The sequence below is a fragment of the Trichosurus vulpecula genome, chromosome 1 (genome assembly GCF_011100635.1).
Source record: "Trichosurus vulpecula isolate mTriVul1 chromosome 1, mTriVul1.pri, whole genome shotgun sequence".
Classification (NCBI taxonomy): Eukaryota; Metazoa; Chordata; class Mammalia; order Diprotodontia; family Phalangeridae; genus Trichosurus; species Trichosurus vulpecula.
In genome coordinates, this window is record NC_050573.1 from 236,912,832 (window position 1) to 236,937,355 (window position 24,524).

General features: G+C 37.5%; 1 protein-coding gene across 3 annotated transcripts in view; it reads left to right on the forward strand.

Moving 5' to 3' along the window:
* LPIN2 (lipin 2) overlaps positions 1-24,524 on the forward strand; it is a 106,337-nt gene that overhangs the window by 25,254 nt on the left and 56,559 nt on the right. For all 3 annotated transcript variants that reach the window (XM_036749833.1, XM_036749841.1, XM_036749826.1), the window contains exons 2-3: positions 14,813-15,013; positions 22,556-22,651. In XM_036749833.1, the coding sequence (XP_036605728.1) occupies positions 14,822-15,013; positions 22,556-22,651 (288 nt within the window). In that variant the 5' untranslated portion in view covers positions 14,813-14,821. The remainder of the gene's footprint in view (positions 1-14,812; positions 15,014-22,555; positions 22,652-24,524) is intronic.

The window sequence follows — 24,524 nt, forward strand, 5'->3', positions numbered from 1 at the left end:
AATAGCAAAAAAAAAAATAGTACATGCTATAGTTTTGTTAAGCTTTGTGATTCTTAAAGGGCTTTTTTGAGGTTTGAAACAATGTTAGTTTCACATTCATTTCTCATTGAAGCTTGGGTAAAAAGACATAAACTTGTATGGGAACAGTTAGAACGGGGGAGGAAAACGCAAAGACAATTTAACCTGACCTCAAGCTCAAAGAAGGCCTGAAATCTACCACACTGGGAGTGTTAAATTGTGTGATCAGGTTTAAGTCAATTTTGACATTGCATAGAAATTAGAGTTTTCTTCGGTAAGGCCATTTTTACAAGAAAAGGCTGAGGAAAATATTTGTTAAATTATGACTGTGCTTTTGGGGGGTCTTGTTTGTTTTTAATGTATCTTTATGTTTAAAATTATGGCTAGGGATCTCAAAAACTGTTAGTGGCCTGGGCTTTTATGTACCTCAGAGAAAGACTGTGTCCTGTTGACTTAAATAAACTGTGTTTGTTAAGGCAAATCAGTGTTTTGAAATTGGCTTTCACTGTATTATATATTGTAGTGAAGTGTGAAGGAGTTGGCCTTTTTTTCCTTTTATGTTCTATGATTCGGAACAGAAAGTATTATTAGTTTAAAACATGCAAATGAAGTGTTTAAATTTATCTGTCCAGAGTTTTCTCTTTTAGTGGTAGTATGATCATATATGACTAATATGAGTTACAGCATAAGGCTGGTTAGTATTCTAGAGCTCTGCATTAACTAAACGTAGGATAGCTTAACACTTAGAAGACTAGGCACCTATCAATCAATGCAAAAATGTTAATAGTTTCACTTTGAAATAAAAATTTTCATCCTATCTCAATTTTCTTCACACACACACCCCCCAGCATCAATTGACTCAGCCTGGTCATTTGAGGTATTGTTAAATTTGGGATAAAGCAGTGTTAACTCAACTTGTGTACATATATTTCTCTTTTAAGTAAAATTAAGTGATATTCATTTTAAACTGAAAGAGAAATATATAGATTGGCATTTGACTCTCTTCCTATAAAAACAAGCCGACAGAAACAAAAGCAACTGTCTCTGAGAGTCCTTTGTTTAATATCCAAGCTGACCTTAGTTTTTATGTTAGTTTTCATTTAGCTAGTGTTAGTTTTCATGAAAGCTTTATTGCTACTATAAACCTGCTATCACAATGACATCATGACTTGGCTGCTTCTTAATTTCAAATGCTTTAGTACAAAGATATACTTGTTTAGTGTTTTCTTACTAAATATGATGCCTGTTATCTATGTGTGAGCCAACTTGTTTTCCTTCTAGAATGTGCTTTAGCAAAGTAAAAACAAATACAAAGATTACAAGGAAGTATAACACTGCCCTAATAGGTTATTTTATATGTAATTTTTGCTTATGCAGTAAAAAGTACATATGTACATATAAATAGGCAGATAGATGTAAACTATCAACAACAAAAACCAACCACAAGAACTTCTTCCTCCTCTTGCTATTGATATTTTCTGGGTTGTCAGGTGTAGTTGGTTAGACTAGTCTATCAAAGTTCCCTTACACACTCTATGTAACACACAGAATCATGTGACCTTCCCCTCCCCCCAGGAATGGTTGTGAGGAACTCTGATTTTTAAATGGCTTTAAGGGTAGTACAGGTGTTGGTATAAAAGTTTTTGCTTATAAACTATAAAAATTTTATAGGTGTTTATAGATTTTTATAGTACACAGACTATCTCCTTGTGTATCTCATACACTTCGTTCAAATCAACTCACATGCCTCCAGAATCTAACAATCTAACTAACAAAACTTTCATTCTTATGCCTATTGTTTCGTCATACACAGGTGGAAATGTAATCACAGTTTCATCTCACCATCAAACAAATTCAGTAATCAAAAGATGTTTTTTTAGTTTTGGAGACAACTGGAGTTAAGTGATTTATCCAGAGTCACAGAGCTAGTAAGTGTCTGAGGTTGGATTTGAACTCAGATCCTCCTGATTCCAGCGTTGGTGTTCTTTCTAACTGTGCCACCTAGCTGCCACAAGAGTCTAGATTTTTAAAGACTTTTTTTTTCTTCAAATATAATTTCAAGATAATATGATTTGAAATAATGAAGATCACATGGTAAAATGAAATGCAAGTAATTCTAGGCACTTTTTTGAAATTGGGGGATTTTAAGAAGATAAACCTGCACACCTTAGGCAGTAATGAAACTCCTTTACTCCAATGGCCAAGTAATTTAATAATCAAATGAAAGTGGGGCTTTCATAAGCTCCCCCTCAGTACCCAAAACAGTGCCTCACATATAGTAGATGGGAAATGATTAATAGCATCATAGAATGTTAGAGATGGATATATCATAGAATTTCAGTTGAAAGGAACTTTAAAGGCTGTCTAGTCCAACACTCCCATTTTACAGATAACAGAACTGAGGCCAAGAGACAGTTTGGGGCTTGGCAAAAGTCATACAGGTAATAAATGGCAAAGCCAGGATTTGAACCCATACGCTCTGATTTCAAAGCTCTCTTTCCATCAGCATCTTACCAGGTGAAAGGTGGGGGTATTTAATTGCTCAAAATCAAAACCAGGTGGGGAAAGTCCCCTATAGTTCAGGCCTTTCTCCTAATCAGATTGCAGCAGTCCTGTCAGTTTGCTGTGGACAATGATGCTGGCCACCTCAGCGGAAGTCCTGTTACCCTACCCCCCATTGATCAGCCCGTGCCCTGTTTCCTATAGTCTCCTTAGCTCCTTTTTAGCTCAGGCTCTGCATGTTGCCAGATCTTGGATCCCTAATCCCAGATTGGATATTATGTTTCCTCCATCTTCTCCCAGGCTAAGGTGAAGGCAAACCACAATTCCCAAAATTCCTGTCATTCAAAACATTTTCCCCTAGGAGGTCTGCAGCCCTGACTGTCCCTGTGGGGCATTTACAATTTGAAAACCTCACATTTTTTTCTCCACAACATTGTATTGGGAAGGGGATGCTGACACTAACCTGACTATTTGTATCTCTGGAGTGTTTCTTAGGGGATTCTCTTTATTACCAAACAGTTGGGGCCGGGACAGTTAGTTAAGGACTTGCTCTTGTGCTTATTGATGTAAAGCTTTCATATATACTGTTGGCATTAGAGGTTATAGGTTAGAATTGTATCTTTTAATAACAGTAGAAATTTTGCCCTGGGGGAAAATTACCGTTAGTATCTGAACTTTATTTTCATTGATTTAAACTTCGCTGATGTCCTAATTCCAGGTCAGGCCCTTGCCTTGACCTGTTTATTTGGTATGAAGGAAGCCAAGCTTTGCACTGTTCTTCCTAGTATAAGTCAGTTAGTTTTGGATATGGGGGTTGGGGAGGCTACATCAACATTAGTCTGCTATCACAAACTTTGCCCTTAACTCCAGTTACCGTTCTCGCTTGCAAGTGTATGCTGTGGAGGGTTAAAGGTCTGAGTGTGTAGGTAGAACTGCACCAGTTATTGGAAATGCCTCATTTTACTCATTATTAGAGTCAGTGCCATCCTCTTCATCTGTAATAGTAATCATCTTTTCATTTATATTGTCCCTTATACTTTGACATCTATTAACAATCCTTTAATTTTTCATTTAAGTACAAACACTACTGTTCAGAGGAAATCATTCACTGACAGAGAAAAATTGGAAACACAAAATCTTAAGTTCTGTGATCAGGGACTTAAACATTAAGACATTTTTTGCTATTTTTTTTTTACTTCGTGAGAAATGGAGAAAAGGTAGGTGTTATTTTAAAATCTTAAACTCTTTACTTCCAACCAGCAGCTTTCCTTTTTCTTGACTTCTCCTTAAAGCCTATGCTATACCATAAAATAGAAGTGCTTTCCAAGTACTCTGATTTTTGAAAACCATTTGTGAAATCTCAGCTTCACTGAAGAGTAAAAAAGAAACCAATTGACCAGTCTTATTTTGATAAGAGAAAATTTTTACTCTATGCAAAGGTCAAAGACAGAATCTTGTAGAGGCCATTTTTATGAGTTTAAATGTAGCCCATATCTAAGAGTAAAAAATACTGCAGAAAACAGAAGCATCTGTTACAGTGATCCAAGGAGCAAGAGCCCTAGAATCTCTAGGTGGTTATCCTTTTCTTTGAGCTTTATCAGAACTCTTTGAATCACAAGTAGCTCTATGAGACTACGAAAAATATTGATTACTTTTCTGTTAATCCTATATGTCTGACTCACAATAGGCACCTAATAAATGTTTACTGGTTGATTACAGAGTAAATTAATATTTAGTCATGAGACGAAAAAAGCTGATTAGAGCAAATAATCTTTGTGAGGAAGCTGGGCAAAAGAGACAGTGTAGTGACAGAAAATACACACTCCACCTAAATTCTGTGGTCTTTTTTTTCCCTGCCCTTAGACTTGCTCCTGGAAAGAATCTTCCACAGTACATCATAAGTGATATCAGTCTGAGTAGAATCAGATTAATACCAAGTTGCATGACAAAAATTTTCAAATTTTTCTCCTCTTCAAAGGGGAGTTTGCAAACAGAAGCAATATTCTTCAATGTCAGCATGAGCTCCACAGTTTAGATGCAGACAGCAAAGCATTGGTAATGACTGAGTTTGGAGTCAGAAAGCAGATCTGAGTCCTGACTCCAAGACTTTTCTGGCTGTGTGACCACAGGCAAATCACTTAATCTCTTTGAGCCTTGGTTACCCAATCTGTAAAATGGTGATCCTAATACCTGTGAAACCTCACTCACAGGGTCCTTGTGACTCTTTGAAGAGTAACATGTGCAAAGTATATGTGTAATATGCTTAATATATGTAAGCCATAGAGCTCTATAGAAGTGCCAGCTATTATTATCAAAAAGCACTAATATAGGAATAAGAGGCAGAGGGCCAGTCATACAGACACATTTACTGGTTTATGTGCCCAAGCATATGGTAAAGCAGGATGGTAAATATTTCATTTCTTGAAAAAATAAAACTTCTGTACTACAGAATTTCATCTTCAAATTCCACTTAGTCCTCGACCTTTATCTTCTTTTGGACCAGACTGGATTCTCAGCATTGTTTTTCTCAAGTGTAGTTCTTTATATAAAGCAGATAAAAGCTTAGACATAAGAATCTTCTTTCTTTTCCCTCAGCTGCTGCCCTTCCCCTACTTTCTGTGATAATAAGTTCTTCACTCTTGAGTGCCCTGGTAGCTAGACTAAGCTTTTGGCTGGTATGCCCTTGTTAGCCAAGGTTAATAAGATGGGAATGGGAATCACTGTGATCCTTCAAACGGTGATCAGACAGGTCTTTTCTAAGTTGAAGTTCTGTAGGAACTACTGATTGAAAGTTTGAATGACCACCTGCTGTTCAGAGATTCAGGCAACTAGAGAAAAGTTTAACATTCCAGTTTAGCTTATTTTTGTTAGGGAATTTAGTGATACTTGGGGGAAGGGGAGAGAGACTAACTTTGAATATGTGTTTCCTGTTCCCACAGCCTGTCACAGTAATGTGAGGGTTGCCATCCTTCGGAGAGAATTGGTAGTCTCAGAGGTCCCATCTTTCCACCCTGGCTTTTGTTTCTTTTGCTGGAGTGTCATGAGTTGCTATTTGTACTATCCATAAATAGAGAGGAGAAGCTTCCACAAGTCAGCCTGTTTCAAAGAAATTGTATCCTAGTAATTTCTGTGCCTTAGTGAATACCAATTGCTAAAATTATACACTGGTTTATTAAAAACTTGCCAAAAGCGCACCATCTTTGTGTTGAAGGTATTTGATTCGGTGATATTTCCTAATATGTAATATGATTCAAGAGTTCTTTACTAGTATCCTAGACTGTATTAGGTATACTAGATATCCAGTGCATAAGAAGATTAGAAAATAAATTTGATTGAGCATATGAGTGAAATTTTAATCAGAATAAGCTTGTCTTCCCCTCCTCAAAATCCCAGAGTAAGTAGTCAGTTACATTTAACTCGTTTCTAATATGAGTGATTTCATCTCTGTAAATATTTCCTCTTCCAGTGAAGAATGTAATGCCCTTCACACTGTATATGTATTCATGAATCATCACTCACTGATGAACCAGTGGTGACAAGCTTCTTCAAACTTAGCTAGACTAGTTAATGTCTTCACCTATACTTGAAGCTTTAGCAGTGAGTTAAAACCTAGTAAGAAAAACTGAGCACCCTGTCACATACTACCTACTCCGCATGAAAATCATTAAAAAACAAAAAAGCACAGATTACCTCCAAATCTTTTCACTACTTCCAGGCATAGGCATTTCTTTGTAATGTCAAGCTATGTTCCAAGGGTGGCTGTAGTCAAAGAATTCAGTAACAAGTGATTCATCAGTAGCCTACTGTACTTTATTGAGGCTGATTCTTGGAAATTAGACATAGTCCATTACCGTGACTGTAACTTGAAGCAAAAAGCATTTTATTATCTCAGAGCTGAAAGGAATCTCACATAGTTTTTATGTGTATACTAATCCTAGTATAATTAACAAGTGTTGGTTTAGTTTTTGCTTGAAGACCCCCAGTTATGGGGACCTCAGAGTCCCTTTCAAAAGCAGTTACTTTGGAGAATTCTTAATGTTAGGAAGTTTTTCCTTATCAACTGGAAATCTGCCTCCCTGAAACTTCCACCCATTGTTCCTTGTTCCTCAAACAAGTCTATTCCTGTTTCCAAATAACAGAACTTCATATACTCAAAAGTATCATCTCTTCCACCTATATCTTCTCTCTTCTAGGCTAAATATCCCCAGTTCCTTGACCAGTCTTTGTATAGTATGGTTCCCATTCCCTTTACCATCCTGATGGTTGCCTAGTCATCTGACATCCTTGTTAAAAATAGGGTGCCTAGAATGAATATAATACTCTAGATGTGATCTAACCAGGGCAGAATACAGAAGGACTATAACCTCCTATAATCTGGTCACTTTGCTTCTAGTAATGTAGCCTGAGATCAGAAGAGCGGAACTTGGAGTCAACTAAAAGCCCAAGATCTTTTTCATATGATCTATTATCCAGCCATAAAAAGTCATTCTTGGAAGGAGAAAAAAAATCAAAAGTGCACAGGAGAGAACAAAAGAAAACTTAGAAGGAAGCACAGAAATGCAGTGTAGTTTTGAAAATGATGTCTAGTATCTATTACAAAGGTGTTTTTTTTTTCAAATAAAAATTGTAAAAATGGAAATTCATGGTTTTATATTGAATCCTCTTTTTGTGTTGTGCTGTATACATGGAAATGTTCTCTTTTTTTGGTCTTTTTCTATTTAAGTTCAAAATGAATAAATATACAAATTTTTTAAGCCATTCTTTTTTAAAAGCCCAGTTTAGTACTTTATATAACTTTATTTTATATCATCTTATAAGATTCAACCCACTTTTCTACCCTTTCATGATCTTTTGTGATAATGATTCCATCATCCTGCTGTTGTTAATAATGATGGTGATGATGATAACACTTAAAGTTTGCAAAATGCTTTACAAATATTATCTCATTTTATCCCTGCAACAACCCTGGGAGATTGGTGCTGTTGTTATCATCTTCATTTTCAAATGAGGATATTGAGGCAGAGAAAGGTTATGATTCACCCAGGGTCATACAACTACTACTACTTGTGTGAGGTAGAATTTGAACTCAGGTCTCCCTGACCCCACATTCAGTGCTCCATCTGCTGTGTCGCCCAGCTGGCCTGTTAGCTCTTCCTACATGTTGGCCATCTTTCAAAGATTTCGCAAATATGACAGCTTTGTCTTCATCTAAATCACAGATATTAATGTTGAAAAGACCAAAGACAAAAGCCTATAATGTTCCACTGTGGAGACTTCCTTTCACATCAAATACTGGTCCATCAGTCCTCCTCAATGAGGACACTTTGTAAAGTTCTGAATCCGTGTAATGTACTATTAACCAACCTATATCATTCTATCTTGTCTATAAACAATAAAAGGATTATGGAAGATAATCAAGGCCCTTCAGAATCTAACACCCCCCTACTTTTCTAGCCTTATCGCATCATACTCCCTAGTCACATCAAGTTAGCAAGTATTTGTTGAGTGTCTGCTATTTGACAAGGTTTGCTTCCGCTGTTCCTTATGCTTTGAAAGTTCTCCTACCCTAAAATCAATAGTGACTTCCCCACTTTGCCTACTTGAATCTCCCATCACATTTTTGGTACCTCTTTAATGCATGTACCATGTATTATTTTGTATAATAATTATCTATAACATCTACATATAATTATCTGTGTAATTATAATAATTATTTTGTCATATCTTCCTATATATAGACTGTAAATTCTATGAAGAACAGAAAATGTGGCTTACCTAATTTGTATTTTCTCTGCCACTGAGCACAGTTCTCAGTAAACCATGGGCAGTTATTAAATGTTTGTTGGATTCACTTTGGTGGATTGAAGAATATTCTAAGTGACTTTGACTAATTCTTTGTTGCTACAGGTTTGGTTTTACATGACCTGCTTTTGATGTACTCATAATGGCGTGTAGTAGTCACCACTTCCCATTCTAAGTGCTCAAAAACTATCTTTTAAATCACTTGTTCTAAAATTCTTCTAGGCCTACTGACTCATAGTTTGCAATTGACCTTTCTTACTTTAAAAATTACAAATATTTGTACCTCAGTGGTTCTCTAAGATTTTTCATAGCTCACTGACAGCACTTCAGCACTCACAGCTATGGGTTCTTTCAGTGCCCTAGGATAAAGCTTGAAAAGGCCTCTGGTGACATGAACTCATTGAGGTTGGCTGAATGTTCTCTTACCCTTTCTTTAGGCTCTCAATTTTCTGTTAACCAGTTTTGGTTTTTTCTTCCCTGTGTGGCCATTCTTGCTGCTAGAGAAAAGAAAGTACAAGTTGAGTGATTCCACTTTTCTGCCTGTTGTCATACTATCTATCCTAAACAATGATTCTATCCCTTATTTCATTTGTTATTGTTATTATAATAGAATAATAATGGCTGGCACATATATAACACTTCAAGGCTTGCAAAGCACTTTGCCTATGTTCTTATTTGATACTCACAAGAATCCTGTGTGTTAGGTACTAAAGTTATTATTATCCCCACTTTTCAGATAAGAAAACTGAGGTTTAAACAGGTTGGCTGAAAAAGAAAGAAAAGGATCATAGGATCTAGTGAAGGTTTTTTTTTTTTAAAAAATTATTAATGGAGAGATATACCTATTTGTAGACATTAAAGAAGGTGCCAGTAGATAGGGAAAAATTGAAAATTAGAGAGAGGGGGCAGCTAGGTGGTGCAGTGAGTAGAGCACCAGCCCTGGAGTCAGGAGGACTTGAGTTCAAATCTGGCCTCAGACACTTGACACACTTACTAGCTGTGTGACCTTGGGCAAGTCACTTAACCCCAATTGCCCTGCCTCCCCCCTCAAAAAAAAGATTAGACAGAGGGGGATTGCCAGTGAAAGCAATCTGTTTTGTGACCCTGTGCCTTTAGTGCTTCTAAGACTATAAGGTTGACATCAGGTGTCAATAGACAAGGAAATTTCCTCATTGAGAGGGAGTTCCCTATACCCAATGAAATCCCAGGTCTGGCCAAGAAAATAGCAGAAGGCATTATGTGAGAAGGTGAGGATAGATAGCTGAGATGACCCTGCGTCCAAGAAATTGATGGAATAGAAAAGGGATACGATGGTGTGTTGTTAAATGTTTTATGTCTTTTATTTTGGGCGGACCAGAAGGAAATATATGACAACACACTTTTAAATTTAATCTTCCCTATTAACATTTTCACCATCATTTTCTTAAGGCTAGGCAGTCAGTGGAACTATAAAGCAAGCCCTGATTTGTAGTTTGCTAATTTCTGAGGTTACAATGAAATTTACTTACAATGAAATTTAGCAATAAACTCCCTCAAGCTGGTTCGAGCTGGCTCCAGCATAGCCCCTGAAAGACATAGATATCTATAACTAATAACACAAGTTACCATGATTGTGTGCATGGGTGAAGTCAGACATCGTAGCAAGAGACAATTATGGTGTAGTGGGAAGCATACTAGACTTGAGGGTTAGGAAACCTGGTTTTGAATCCTGATTTTGACATTTTCTAGCTTCACGTCCATGGATAAGTTGTTTAACTTTCTTGAACAGCCTCAGTTTCCTCACCTATAAAATAATAGAGGTTTTTTGCATTAGCTTTGGATGTGAGAAGTTCAAGGAGAAGCGGCTGACTTTCACAGAAAGATCAAGAAAGCATCATGGAAGACAGGTAGCACTTGAGCTGGTCCCAGTAGGAAAAAGATTCTCCTGTTCCTGCTGCAGATAGTATTTATTGATATTTTTATTTCAGGGACAGGTTAGTTTATTTCCTACTACCACTATCAATTGCATCTCACATTTCTAAAGCTACTTACCACTAAAGCAACAACATTTTTTTTTCCATATGGAGTATGGTACACTCTCATCCTATCCTTTTTTTACCTATCTCTATGGTTGGGATTGTCTGTTCCTCATGCCTGGAATGCACTCGCTCATTTCTTCTGCCCACTGAAACCCTAAGGTCTCAGCTCAAGCATCACCTTCTGTATCGAGGGTTCTTAATTTTTTTGTGTTATAGACCCCTTTGGCAGTCTAGTGAAGCCTTTTTCAGAATTTTTTTTAATTCCTGTTTGAAGGAAAGGATTAATTTCAGTTAGAAATTAGTGAAAACAAAGTCGTATTTTTCCTGTCCCCTGAAATCTTTCCACAGATTCCTTAGGAGTGTATGGACCCCATGTAAGAGCTCCTGTCCTATATGAAACCCTTCTTAATCCTGCTCCTAATTGGTAGTGTACTCTGCACCAAAATTCCCTTGTATTTGTGTTATATACATTATTTATGTACTTAGAGACTCGTATGTTTTTATTCCCCGTTAGAATTATTAATTCCTTGAGGGCACTTTTGTTTGTATCTTAGCATAGTGCCTGGCATTTGCTAACCAATCAATAAATATTTGTTAATTGATTCATAGTGCAAATCTCATCCCCATTTTACAGATGAAGATACTAAGGCTCAAATTTAAATGACTCCTAGTACATGTAAAAACTGGGATTAGAACTTATCTTCTGACTCCTTATCCAGTGTTTTTTCCCACTGTACCTAACTACCTGTAGCAGTGCTTTTTTCTCTAAACCTTAGAGCCTGCATGTGATCAGTGACTTAATTAAATGCTTGATAGATTCGGGGTGTTCTTGCAGCTCTAGATGTTGCAGTTGAGTAAATAATTATGATGTAATTCCTGCTCAAAGCAGGGCCCTCTCTGCAGGGTGATTACATGGTTTTCCCTCAAACACACCCAAGAGCAAAGCTCTCCCTTCTGCCTTGTTTGTACTTTAACAGAGTTACTGTTTCTCATTATCGCAGTATAGTACATCTCCCTGTGTACCTGCCATTACTTTTGTTATCTCAGTGTTCTTCATATAAATGGAGCTCTTCATGCCTGCCAAGCGAGGGCCAGTGATTTGACAGCCTATATTTTTCTGTATTTAGAAACTAACATTTGCACAAGTTTTTTTTTTCTTACATAGGCAGCATATCACTTAGCCATGGTAATTAAAAGCATCTTGTATGAACATAAATGTTCTTAATTAGGGACCTAATGTTCCCTTTTCACTGGTGCCTTCTCTCCCAAAGCTTGTATGCTTTGAATTAAAAAAAAAAGTAAATTCAAAATGTTAGAGATTCACTAATATGTCAGCTTCTTAACCTTACAGATTAGAAGACTGAGGCCCAAATATAACCTATAGTTACCTTGTTTGTCTGTGGCAAAGTTGGAACAAAGTACTAAAATCTAGGAGGTCTACTGATTCCAAACGTGATGTCCTTTACATTGTACTGTAGTGCTTTCATATAGTAGTTATGGATGTAGTCAGTAATTATGCCTTCCCATATAAAATGCTAGCTCCTTGAGAACAGGGACAATTTCCTTTTTTTTTGTCATAGTCCCAGTGCCTAGTAAATAAATTTTATATATGTGTGTGTATATATGCATTTAATACATGCTTATTGAATGCTACTAGATTGGTTGGTGTATAGGGATAGAAATGGATCATATTGATAAAGTGAATTACTGCTAACAGTACAGGTTAATGCCTTCTCTAATAATGTATGGTCTTAGGGAGATGCCTAAATTACTGAGAAGTTAAGTGACTTTCCCTGGCTCGCACAGCCAGTAAGCATCAGAGACAGGAAGTGAACCCACTTCTTGGCTTCAAGGCCAGCTTTCCACCTACTGCATCATATTGCCCATTTGTATCGTTAGATTTACTTTGTCTGTTTCCTAAGTAAGAGAAGGTGCACTAGAATTAGATAGCAAGTATGAGTTGATCTCTTCATATAAAGATCAGAATGCTGTTTTTAAAATGTTATCAATGATCAAGCATCAACCAAAACTTAGGCTACTTGGCAGTCTGCTGAGCAACAAACATGTCATCACATTATCTACAGAATATGACAGTTTCAGAGGGTTTTCTTTTCAAAGGGCAGTGTAGTATAATGGAAAAACCCTGGGTTTGGATTCAGGACATTTCAGATCTTAGATCTTTCACCAGCCATGAGCTTGGGAAAGTAACAGTTTCTCCAGGCCTCAGTTTTCTTCCTTTGTGAAATGAAGAAGTTCAACTAAAATGACCTCTAAGGTTTCTCTTCCAACTCTGAGCCTGAGCTCCTGGAAGATAGGCTTCAGATGTGAATTATTTACATTGGAACTCTTGCTGTCTCATTTTTCTATTTTCAGAGACTATTTCAAGGCCTAGAATTGATTATTGTAATGCAGACACAAAAGCAAAAAACTTAAAAAATCATTAATGAATTGTTTTGTTTTTACTGTGATGTAAGACGCAGCTTAATGAGAGTTAAACTTGTCAAATAAGTGTATAAAATTTAAATTCTTCCTACAAACTAGACTGGAAACTTCTTACAGGCACATACCTTATTTTATCTAATCTTTGTGTCTCACTGGTCGTTTAGTATATTATTCTATCATACAGTTGGCTTTTAGTTAATATTTGTTGAATTTATTGCTCTTGAATAAAAACTGTTATCTAGTGCCATAAAACTCTTAATAAGTACCAACCATTTCTTCTAAGTAATTATCATTGGCACAGAAAGGAAAAGGGAGGTCAGGTTCAGGTGACCGAGGTTCTTTTGCTTATTCTGCCACAATTTCTGGCTGGTACTCTATTTGTGTGTGAGTTTCCACATCTGTAAATGCTTTGTAATAATCTTTATCAGCTGAAAGTAAAGCGGCTCTCAATTTTTTTTTCCTGTGACCCTAAATGAGTCTTTAAGATCTAAAAGAGAACTAAGCAGGTAATACTTATTTTAAAGATCCTTGGCATACAGAGAGTATTTTTGAGATTGAGAGATTTTAAGGCATTGAGACCCCCATTTTTGCCTGAAAGTTAACAGGGCCCTAACTACAGTCATGTCACAATGACTATGAGGAGGAAAGGCAATAACTCACTCATTGGTGGGGACGGTAAGGGGGAGGAGAAGCAGTGTTCACCCATTAAGGCTGATCACTCCTGGCTGGATCAGTGGGGCACATTTTAAGGATTGAGGAATGCATTAGGGGTGGGAGCAAGGGAACTTTAGCCAAATTAAGGTTTTTATCCCCAATTTCTATCACACATCTTCTGGAAGCAGTCCACTTTAGCTAATTTCTGGAGATTTCTATCACACCTAAAGTTCAGAAAGTCCTTTGAGAGCTTTCTGTAGATACCTAGGGATCCCATTTTGGGTCATGATCTCAGATTGGAAACCAATAAGAGAGGGAAAATCTATTAGGTGTTTTGAAATGATCACATTAAGTGTCTTAAGTTCATTTCATTTAGTTTATGAAATACAAATATATGTCATCCTGGAAGAATCAATTCCATTCCAAAACTGTTTGTCAGTTTGTTGTTTTGGAACTCAGAATGGTTTTCCCATAGAAACAATATTATAAAAATGTTTACAGTGTTATAAAAGAGTGGTAAGGTTCCTAAGCCAGCTGGTAAAGGACTTTTAAAACTATGCTATAGCTAAATTATGTTATACTCTCTCTTATTAGGCCTTGCTATGGAATCTAACAACCATGTATAATGTTGTTTCTATGGGAAAACTTATTCCAAGTTCTGTTTTAGGACTCTGGGCAGTGGGAGAAGGGACACCCCTCTCCTCGCTCTCCAGTACTGGCCACAGTAACCAAAGTGGGATTTCCAGGGGTCTGAGGTAGCAGGGAAGGGGATCCAGGCAGGAAGAAGCATGGAAGGTGGGGAGGGCGGGAGTGTTTCTGTGGTCAGTTGATGATGGTGATGGATCTAGGACTTAAGGCCATGTCTTTTGTGGGCAGCCAAAGCCATATGGGATCACGGTCTTCAGGTGGTGGTGGTGGTTATGGGCTGGGGTCCAGATCTTCAGCAGAGGGTAGCAGTGGGGAGCTGATTCTTTGGGGGAGGGGGACTTGTGTGGCAAGTATTATGAGGGTCCCAATCTTGGGTGGTTATGTCTAATGTTCATCATATAGCAGGTCTAAGTTTATGCGTCTTGGCTATTGAGAAATAGGTATTGCCAACGGCGAGGAGAGAGAGAGGATAGGACAGGAGAATACCTACCAGCAGCTGTGTCAGGGAGAAAAGCAGTAGACCTATAGACATAATGGAAGAGAGGACGGACCTTATGGGGTAGCCAGTCATAAATAAAGCTTGTCAGTGGGCATTCCAAGTTAGGGGATCTTGTAAAAATTTGGGAAAGTATAAAAATCTTGCTACCTGGAGCAACATGTTGATACCAACTGGATAATAGCTATGATTTATCATCACTTAATTTTCATTTTCCTATTTTTTTTTTTAGTCTCAAACCATGAATTATGTGGGGCAGCTTGCTGGGCAAGTCATTGTCACTGTAAAGGAGCTATACAAGGGCATTAATCAAGCCACACTCTCTGGATGCATTGATGTCATTGTGGTCCGGCAGCAAGATGGCACCTATCAGTGTTCTCCATTTCATGTTCGGTTTGGGAAGCTTGGAGTCCTCAGATCAAAGGAAAAAGTGGTAAGCCTCACTAGCAGCCTATTTTTGAAGGAGACAAAAAGGGGCTACTTATCAATCAGTTAACAAGTATTTATTGTCTTCTAGATTTTTTCCCCCACAGAAGTCAAATTAATAACAGTGGTGTCTCTAGGCAAACTTGACATTAATGAACATGTAAATCAGGTGCTACATCTATTATTTAATTTTTATATATTTTTTAATTACTTGGAAAAACAATTTTTAACATTTGGTTTTTTTTTAATTTTGAGTTCCGAATTCCCCCCTTCCTCCACTCCCCTCTCCTTGTGAAGGTATGCAGTTTGATATAGATTATATATGAGATACATGTAGCTACAGTTCTACACATTTAAAAACTGAGGCTCAGAGAGACAGGTATAAATATTCCTTAATCAACTTGCAGGGCAGCTAGGTTACAAAGCGGATAGTGTTCTGGGCCTGGATTCAGGAAGATTCATATTCTTGAATTCAAATCTGGCCTTAGACACTTAACCAGCTGTGTGACCCTGGGGAAAATCACTTTATCCTGTGCACCTCAGTTTCCTCATCTGTGAAATGAACTGGAGAAGGAAATGGCAAAACACTCCAGTAAAGAATCAGACATGACTGAAAGCTGAATCAGCTTACAGGTGTTGCAGGTTTGATTTAAACCTACTCCTCTACCGACTCGAAGATTAGTATCATACTGTCTCATTAAAATGTCTTCATTCATAAAAAGTAATATTTAAAAGTGACCTTCACTGTATTCTTCAGCACAGGACATCCTGGGTGACAAATTGCCTTGGCAACATTTGGTGCCAGCTCTCTGCTTTATCCTCACCCTTTATCCTTCCTTGTCACAAAACAGACGCCACAAATGGAGACGTTTCTCTTGAACATGGCTTGAGAAGGGTCATTGCTTCACCTGATGAAGATGAATTACACTTCTTAACTTTGGAGTCTGGAAAGTTCATAGCATCGTTATTCCTTCTGAGGCACTCATTCAATATATATTTGGAACACTTAGTATGTCTAAGACTGAAACACTTTCTTGATAATCTTCATCCTTTTTCCTCACCATCTCCACTAAAAGTTTGTAGGAAAATTTTTCTGCAATTCTCAATTCCCCTCTCACTTCCCCCACCGTAACATGGCTACAGAAAAAGTTCTACTCATAAATCTGAGACTGTACTTTGGAAGACCCATTGCAAAAGTTTGCAATATATTTTCTTTCGTGTGTGTGTGTGTGTGTGTGTGTAAAAGAGGGGACGTGTTTGGTTTATGCCTTTAAGCTAAAAATTCTCCTGACCTTGTTAAATGTATTGTACTTTGAAGGAGGCAGAAAAGGAAGGTTTCACAAAACAAGTCATTCATTTTTTTGGACAGGCATTATTTTATTTCAAGGTGGTGGCATAACAAAGTTAAGTTTCAACTCAATTCCCCTTCTGTTTTCTGGAGGCAGCAGGATTAATGTGGTTTGGCATCTGTTTACTGCTGTGTTAAACTAAAGAGTTAGTCGTTGGAAACCAAAAGCAGTGTTACTTTACTTGCTGACTGAGAAACTTTTTGTTTTTGTAAAAGTGCCATTTTAGCAAACTCGGTTGTCCTAGTCTTTGTTTTTTTGGTTTTATTCCCAGTAACACTAACCCTTGGCTTTTATTTTGCAGTTTCCACAGTGCCATGGAGACTGTGTGACACAGTAACCTGCCCTACTTTTACAAATTTAGGTGTTTTTTTTTAAATTGACAGTTATGAAAGCATATGGAGGATATTAATTCTCATCAAACAATTTACTTTTTTTTAAAGCAGTATAAAGAAAAACCATGGAGATGTGATATCAGTCATTAAGTTGTTTGTTCTTATAACCAAGTGCTTTTGAATAATGACTCCAACAATAGCCAAAAAATAAAAGCTGGCATCATATCTGTTGTTTAATGGTGGTTGTATTCTACTAGCCAAGAAGAATGTAATGAGTCCATTACACACATAACAGAAGATCTTCAAAGAATAGTGTTTCTGGGTCTCTGTGTTGCCCAGAAATGTTGAATGGAAGGAGAGAGTGTAAATGTAAAAAAAGATTGAAAATCTTGCTCTCTTTTTGCTGCATAATAGTCATCAGTTTCCCTACTTCAGTTTGAGTCTTCTACCAAACAGTGTCATCAGGCTTCCGGCCAAAAGAAAAGGCCTTTTATTTCAAGATGTGTCTTGCTTAAGATTCCATTTGTTGGTCATATACCACTGTGATTTTGCAAGGCACTATCATAACATGTTAATAGGTAGATAATATCCTATTTCCAGAAAGAGAGGATAATGTGGGAGAGAACTCATGAGGGTGTTAATGATGAGATTTCCTTTCTTCCACACAAGATTATGCCTGTAATTAAATTGTTCTTGTTATTCTCTATCTTGGGAAATGGCAGGTAATAAGATTTTTGTATAGGGGCTCAAAGACTGCCATAGTACTTGTATATTTCTGGTATCATTGCTATATATCATCTTGAGAATTTCATTAAAGTTCTTTCTTGGAATCAGTGATAGAAAGGAAAAGAGAGAAAACATTCTAAGGATGTTTTGGGGAGATAGTGATTTCCCAAACAACTGGCATTCATTCCCTTATTAGTAAAACTAACCAGGGCTGGCCTGATGCATTTCGCCAACGTTTTTGAGAAGCTGTTATTGTGTCTGACTCTTGGGGACTCCATTTGGAATTTTCTTGGCAAAGAGATTAGAGTGGTTTGCACCATTTCCTTCTCCAGTTCATTTTACAATCGAAGAAATGGAGGCAAAGAGGGGTAAGTGACTTGTCCGGGGTCACACAGAAGTGTCTGAGGTCGGATTTGAACTCAGATCTTCCTAACGCTAGGACTGACTCTCTATCCACTGTGCCACCTAGCTGCCCTATTACTGAGAATGCTTTTCATAAATGTGATTTCAAACCGTAGGTTCCAAATATTGCTATTCTCGTGAAGAGTGGATTCAAATAGATTAAGCCACTGGGTAGAAGCACTAATTAAACTGCTGAGTAGAAGCATACTATCTTCCTCCATTAGACTCTGAGCTTCTTGAAGGCAAGGACAATCTTTTGCCTTTATCTTTATAAACCCAGAGCTCAGCACGGGAGCATAGCACAGAGTTGGTGCTTAATAAATGTTTATTGCATGACTAATTGACATTGTCATCATGGTAATCTTTCTAGTGCACAGGCCTGATTATGTTACTTTCTTGTTCCAATAATCTTCAATAATGTTCCTGTTGCTTAGGGAATAAAATACGAAGTCCTTTGATTGTCAAGGCCCTTCAGAGTCTGATTCCAATTTATCTTTCCTGTCGTATTATTCTTTTTGTTCGGAGAGAAGAAAGGCAGGACAATTGCGGATAAGTGATTTGCCCAAGGTCACACCAGCTAGTAAGTGTCAAGTGTCTAAGGCCAATTTGAACTCAGGTCCTCCTGACTCCAGAGCCTGTGCTCTATTCACCTAGCTGCCCCTTCAGTTTTATTTTAAGGTACTTATCTTCACCCAAGAGGCAGCTTGGTATAGTGGACAATGAGCTGGTCTTAGAGTCAGGAAGACCAGGGCTCAGTTTCCAGCTCAGACACATACTAGCAGCATGATCCTGGACCACTCATGTAGCTATTCAGTAATTTAAGCACATCTGTAAGATTGTCAGTTACAGAGAGGTGGCTGACCTGCATCATTACAGGGAATTTCCTCTTAAGGGAGTTCGATCTGCTAATGAAATCACAGTTCTAGTCCTCTTCCCTATCTCACCTTTACATAACCCCCTGATTTACTCAAACTGATTTCTCCCTGTCCCCCAAATTGGTATTTTCCTGATTTGCTACCTTTCCTTTTAGCTGCTCAGTGCTAAAGAACCTATTTTTATTAAAATATATAACTTCCTTAGGCCTTGCCTATGTTTTTTGCTTCTACAGCCCTCCTGTTCACAATCCTACGGAAGCTGGAAAGTCATTATAGCCTTCCTATTTCTTTCCTACTATTATCCCTGCACATTCTCATAAATATAGTTGTACTTTCTTTTTCTTTTTAATTTTTTAACATTTTTATTTAAAGTTTTGAGTTCCAAATTCTATCCCTCTCTTCCCTCCCTCCTTCTTGAGGTGGTAAGCAGTCAGATGTAGGTTATATATGTACAATTATGTAAAACATTTCCATATTAGTTATTTTGTACACAAAGACTCAAAAGGGAAAAAAAAGAAAGTGGAAATAGCTTCCTTCAGTCTATATTCAACCAATATCATTTCTTTCTCTGGAGGTGGATAGTATGCTTCATCATTGGTCCTTTGGGATTGTCTTGGATCATTGTATTGCTGAGAATAGCTAAGTCATTTACAGATCTTCATCAGAAACATTACTGTTACTATGTACATTGTTCTCCTGGTTCTGTTTACTTCACTAGTTCAGTTCATTTCTAGGTTTTTCTGAAATTATCCTGCTTATTTCTGTCATTTCTTATAGCACAATAATATTCCATTACAATCATATACCACAGCTTGTTTAGCCACTCCCCAATTGATAGGCATCCCTTAGATTTCCAATTCTTAGCCACCACAAAAAGAGCTGCTATAAATCTTTTTGCATAAAAAGGTTCTTTTCCTCTTTTTTGGTTGTCGTCGAGTTATAGATCTAGTAGGGATATTGTTGAATTAAAGGGTATGCACAGTTTTATAGTCTTTCAGACATATTTCCAAAATTGTTCTCCAGAATGGTTGGATCAGTTCAGAGCTCCACCAATAGTTCCTTAGTTTCCCAGTTTTCCCACATCCCCTCCGACATCCAGCATTTTCCTTTTTTTGTCAGATTGGCCAATCTGATAGGTGTTATTTGCTACCTTGTTGAAAGTGGTTCTCCAGACTGGAACAGGCTCTTTTCCTCCTACCCTAATTTACCTCTTGACATCTTTCTTCTCTTCCTTCAAGATCTAGCTGAGCTTTTTCCTTTCCCATGGAGGTACATACTCTGCAGAGCTCCACCCCAAGAAGTCATACCCCAATCTCTCAGGATTCTTAGAACTCATGTACTTCATTATTTTCTCATATCTTGTAGGCATTTGAGTTTGTCTCCTTCCTTCTGCTCCCTATTATAAGTTCATTGAAGGTAAGGCAGGGGTGGGGAACCTGCGGCCTGGAAGCTACATGTGGCCTTCCAGGTCCTTGGGTGTGGCCTTTTGACTGAGTCCAAGTTTTATAGAACAAATCCTTTTATATTTAGAGGATTTGTTCTGTGAAGTTTGGATTCAGTCAGAGGGCTGCACTTGAGGACCTAGAGGGCCACATATAGCCTCCAGGCCACAGGTTGCCTATGCCTGAGTAGGGGCTGGGTTGCTTTTAGCCTTGGACATGGTTAATAAATGAATGCTTGTTGTATCAAAAGCCAAACTACAAATTGATTCAGCAAACATGATTATTTTAACTAAACAAGCACATCTGCTTTTGAATGTTTAACTATTCTAGTCATAAATGTACAATGTAAACAAAAATAGAATATATTATTTAAGGTCAGCACAAGGAGCTGAACCTTTTAGATGAAGCAACTAAAATAGTCTTTACCTTTTTTCTACTCATTGAATAGAATTTTTTTTTTATATCTAAATTTTCAAATTGCTTCCCACTTTAAAGTGTAGAACTACTAAGGAATAAAACATTCTTTTCTTTACCTGAAGAAGCCATTGTTAAGAACTGAAGTATTACATGAGTTCATAATAGACACTCAGTGAATTGGTCACTCTTGGGATTTTCTGTAAATTTCATAAGAAAACATGTATTTCTTAAATGGATTACTCAGATATGGAATCTTTTCATGTAGTTAATATTAAAAAGAATGACTGCTAGATATTAATGACATGCCCAGTCCTCTCTGCCTTAAGTCTCTACCTACTTTAGGCAATCTTCCATTCAATTTTCTGATCGATCTTCCTAAAGTATAAGTTTGATCATGTCAGCCCCTTAATCATTCAAGGTCAGTAGCCTCCTGTTTTCTCCAGCATCAAATAAATCCTCTATTGGGCTTATAAAGCCCTCCAAAATCTAGTGCTTTCCTGCCTTTTCCCAGTCTACGTTACACACGTGTGTGCACATGTACACGCAGTCACATTCTCTTGTGTTCTCTCTCTCGCTTGCTCTTGCTCTCACTCTCGCTGTCTCTCATACAGTAACACTGACCTTGTTGGTCTCTGCACATGATATTCCATCTCCCAATACTGAGTGTTTTTAATGGCTGTCTTCAAGGTTTGGAACTCTCTTCCTCCTCATCTTTGCCTCCTGGTTTCTTTCAAATTTCAGCCAAAGTTTCACCTTCTTCAAGAAACCTTTCCTGATTTTCCCTATAATTCTAGTGACTTCTCTCTGTTGATTATCTCCAATTTATCCAGAATATATCTTGTTTCTTCATGTGTTGTTTGTATTGTTGTCTCCCCAGCAAGAATTGTCTTGCCTATCTTTATATCCCCAGCATTTAGCTCAGTGCTTGGCATGTATTAAGTACTTAAATGATAGTTAACTAATTCCAGAAATTACAGAAAAAACCTGTCATAAAATGTTATTGTTGCCAGGAAAATGAGCTAGGGCCAATCAGTGATCCATTTATAGAATGCTTCTAAAAAGTTTATATACTTACTTTCTGTTTGAAATACACAGATGTCATTAACATAAGACAAGATTATCTCATATTTAAATTGGATTCTTAATCTTGGGGTCAGAAAACTGGTTTATAAAAATATTATGATAATTGTATTTAAATATAATTGATTCTGCCAAAGGAGCCTAAAAAGAGGGCTAAAAACTCTTACTTTAACGTAATACAAGCTTTTAATGTAATTTATTTTTAAAACATTTTAACAAAAAAATTTAAACTCTGATTTAAATGAGAAATATACCTTTTCAATTTTGAAAAAGTGTTGATTGTTTTCCCCATCTCGTCCCTCCCTATCTGTAAGAATTATGAAGAAATATTTCCCTTGAAGCCCTCTTTGAATGCCTTCTAGTGGTATAGAAGTGACTGGTTTCTGAAAGGCTATGCCAAAAGTTCTTTGAGAACTGGAAAAACTTTTCCAAGTACAGATCCAGCAATGGACTGTAATTTTTGTATGAGGACCAGCCTAGCTAAAATCAGAGGGACATATCACCTCTCAGATGATGAGTCTTTCTTCCAGTATCTCATGAAAATAGCCTATTAAGATGTGGAAGGTTCTTATTTGGCATGACGGAAGGAGTAGCTATACCTATAAAATCATGGGTCTTTGAAGTATTAACCAGAGTATGAGCTGCAGGTCCATTTCAGGCTGCTCTTAGACCACCCAGAAGTGGTCTTAGACTCACCAAGAGGTGAGACTTCTAGGGCATTTGGATTCATTTCTTTATCTAGAAATATGGTAAGTTTAGGATAAAGAAAGTCACTGTCAAAGAAACATTTGCAAGGTTGATGAAACGTGATTGTGGATATTGGAGAATAGATGTAATTTTCACATAGATGTAATTTTTATCTTTCTTTGAGCATTCATGGTCACAGTGCTGATGAGTTCACTGATGAAAATCTGTTTCTAATGCAGATTGACATAGAAATCAATGGTGACGCTGTGGATCTTCACATGAAGCTGGGGGATAATGGAGAAGCCTTCTTTGTTGAGGAGATTGAAGAGGAATATGTAAGTGTTCAGAACTTTGGTGTCCTAGTGGTGAAACTGGCATCTGCCTCATCCAGGTCATCACCCAGTAATGTTGTCTGAGATTCCTTTCTCCCAGTGACTAAAATGACAGAAATGCTCAGCAGTTTTTATGACTGGTCATGCCCAAAATTTCTGCTGATCAGAGAAACTTCAGGTTTCACTGCTTGCAGCTGGGAAGTCTTTGCTGGTGGTGAATCTCTGTTGTATGTCTTTGCTGTACTATAGAGATTCAGTAAAGAGCTTTTGTATTCTTTCCTCCCTGTGAGGGCAGGCACACACATCTCTTTTTAACTTGAGTAAGCTTTATTTACAATTCATCTAAGATAAACATGACAGTCAAGACATAAAGTTCCGTTTAGCTGCCAAGACATATCTCTTTAGGGTGTTGACCTCTAGACTTAGGAAACATGTTTACCATTTTGGTTAGGAACATTAAATCTTTAACCCTGAAAACATGAGCAGCTAAATTCTCATGATTCAAGAAGGTAAAATAGTGACGCAAATTCATTTAGCCATTCTTTCATTCAGCACGCAGTTATTATGTACCTACTGTGGGCCAAGCATTCTATTCAGTTCTAGGGATACAACAAGAACAATCTCTGCCCTCCAGAATCAATGAAGGGAGGGGAATTATATACAAATACAAATAAAGAAATACAAAATACATACATAGTAAATACAGACATGAGGGGAGATATATGGAAGGAGAGCCCTAACAACTGGTCAGATCAGAAAGTCATTATATAGTAACTGCCATTTGAGCCTCATGAGCCTTGAAGGAAACACAAGATTGATTCTAAAACGGAGAGATGAGGAAGGAATGCATCCCAGGCATGGGAGACAGTCTGTGCAAAGTTGCAGAGATGTGAGATGGAGTGCTATGTGTAGTGGACATTAAGTAGGCCAATTTGGCTGAAACGTAGTATGTGAAGAGTGGTTATGTGCAATAAGTTTGCAAGGGAGACTAGAACCAGGTTGTGCCAAACAGAAGAGTTTGCATTTTGTACTAGAGGCTATACGGATCCACTGATCTATGTCGAGTTCCTTGGTTCTAGTCTTCTCTTACAAGAGATGATAGCATTTTACAGTTCTTTGAAGACCCTAAAATAATGACTAAAACTTATATGTCAATCACTCAAAAAGCATTTATTTAAGTACTTACTGTGTGCTGAGAGTGGGGCAGCTAGGTGGTGAAGTGGATACAGTGCAGGGCCTGGAGTCAGGAAGACTCATCTTCCTGAGTTCAAATCTGGCCTCAGAACAGGGCCGGTGCTGTACTCACTGTGCCACCTAGCTGCCCCAGATTAGATTTATCTGTAACTAGAATTTTCTTAGCTCTCTAGAAGTTCCTCCACTCCATTATATTTTCTTCTACAAAAAAACTAATATTTCATTTGGCAAAAACAGCAGGTTCACAAATAATTTTCTAAATGCTGGGCTGGCTTATTTCATATTTTGCCTTTCCAGTGCCTAAAACTGCTTTCTGAACATAGAATTTACTTTTCACTATGATGAATTAGAAGAAAAACTAACACAAAAAAAGAAATTGACAGGTACAGTACAGAGACTTCTAGTTCTAGCCCCGCCACTTACTCGCTGTGTGACTTTGGGCAAAACATATAATCTCTCTGAGTCTTTTTCCTCAGTCATAAAACATCAGATTTGGACTTAAATAATCACTAAGGTCTCAAGGGTCTCATATTCTGTGAATGATATAGGAAATTGACGTTTCTCCCTGTGTGCTAGAAGGAAGTCAATAACTTTATCAACAGTATCCAAAGCTACATAAAAATCAGTTTATGGAAGAGTGCCTCACCAAATCAAGAGAATTCCTTGCATGTTATCTACTTGT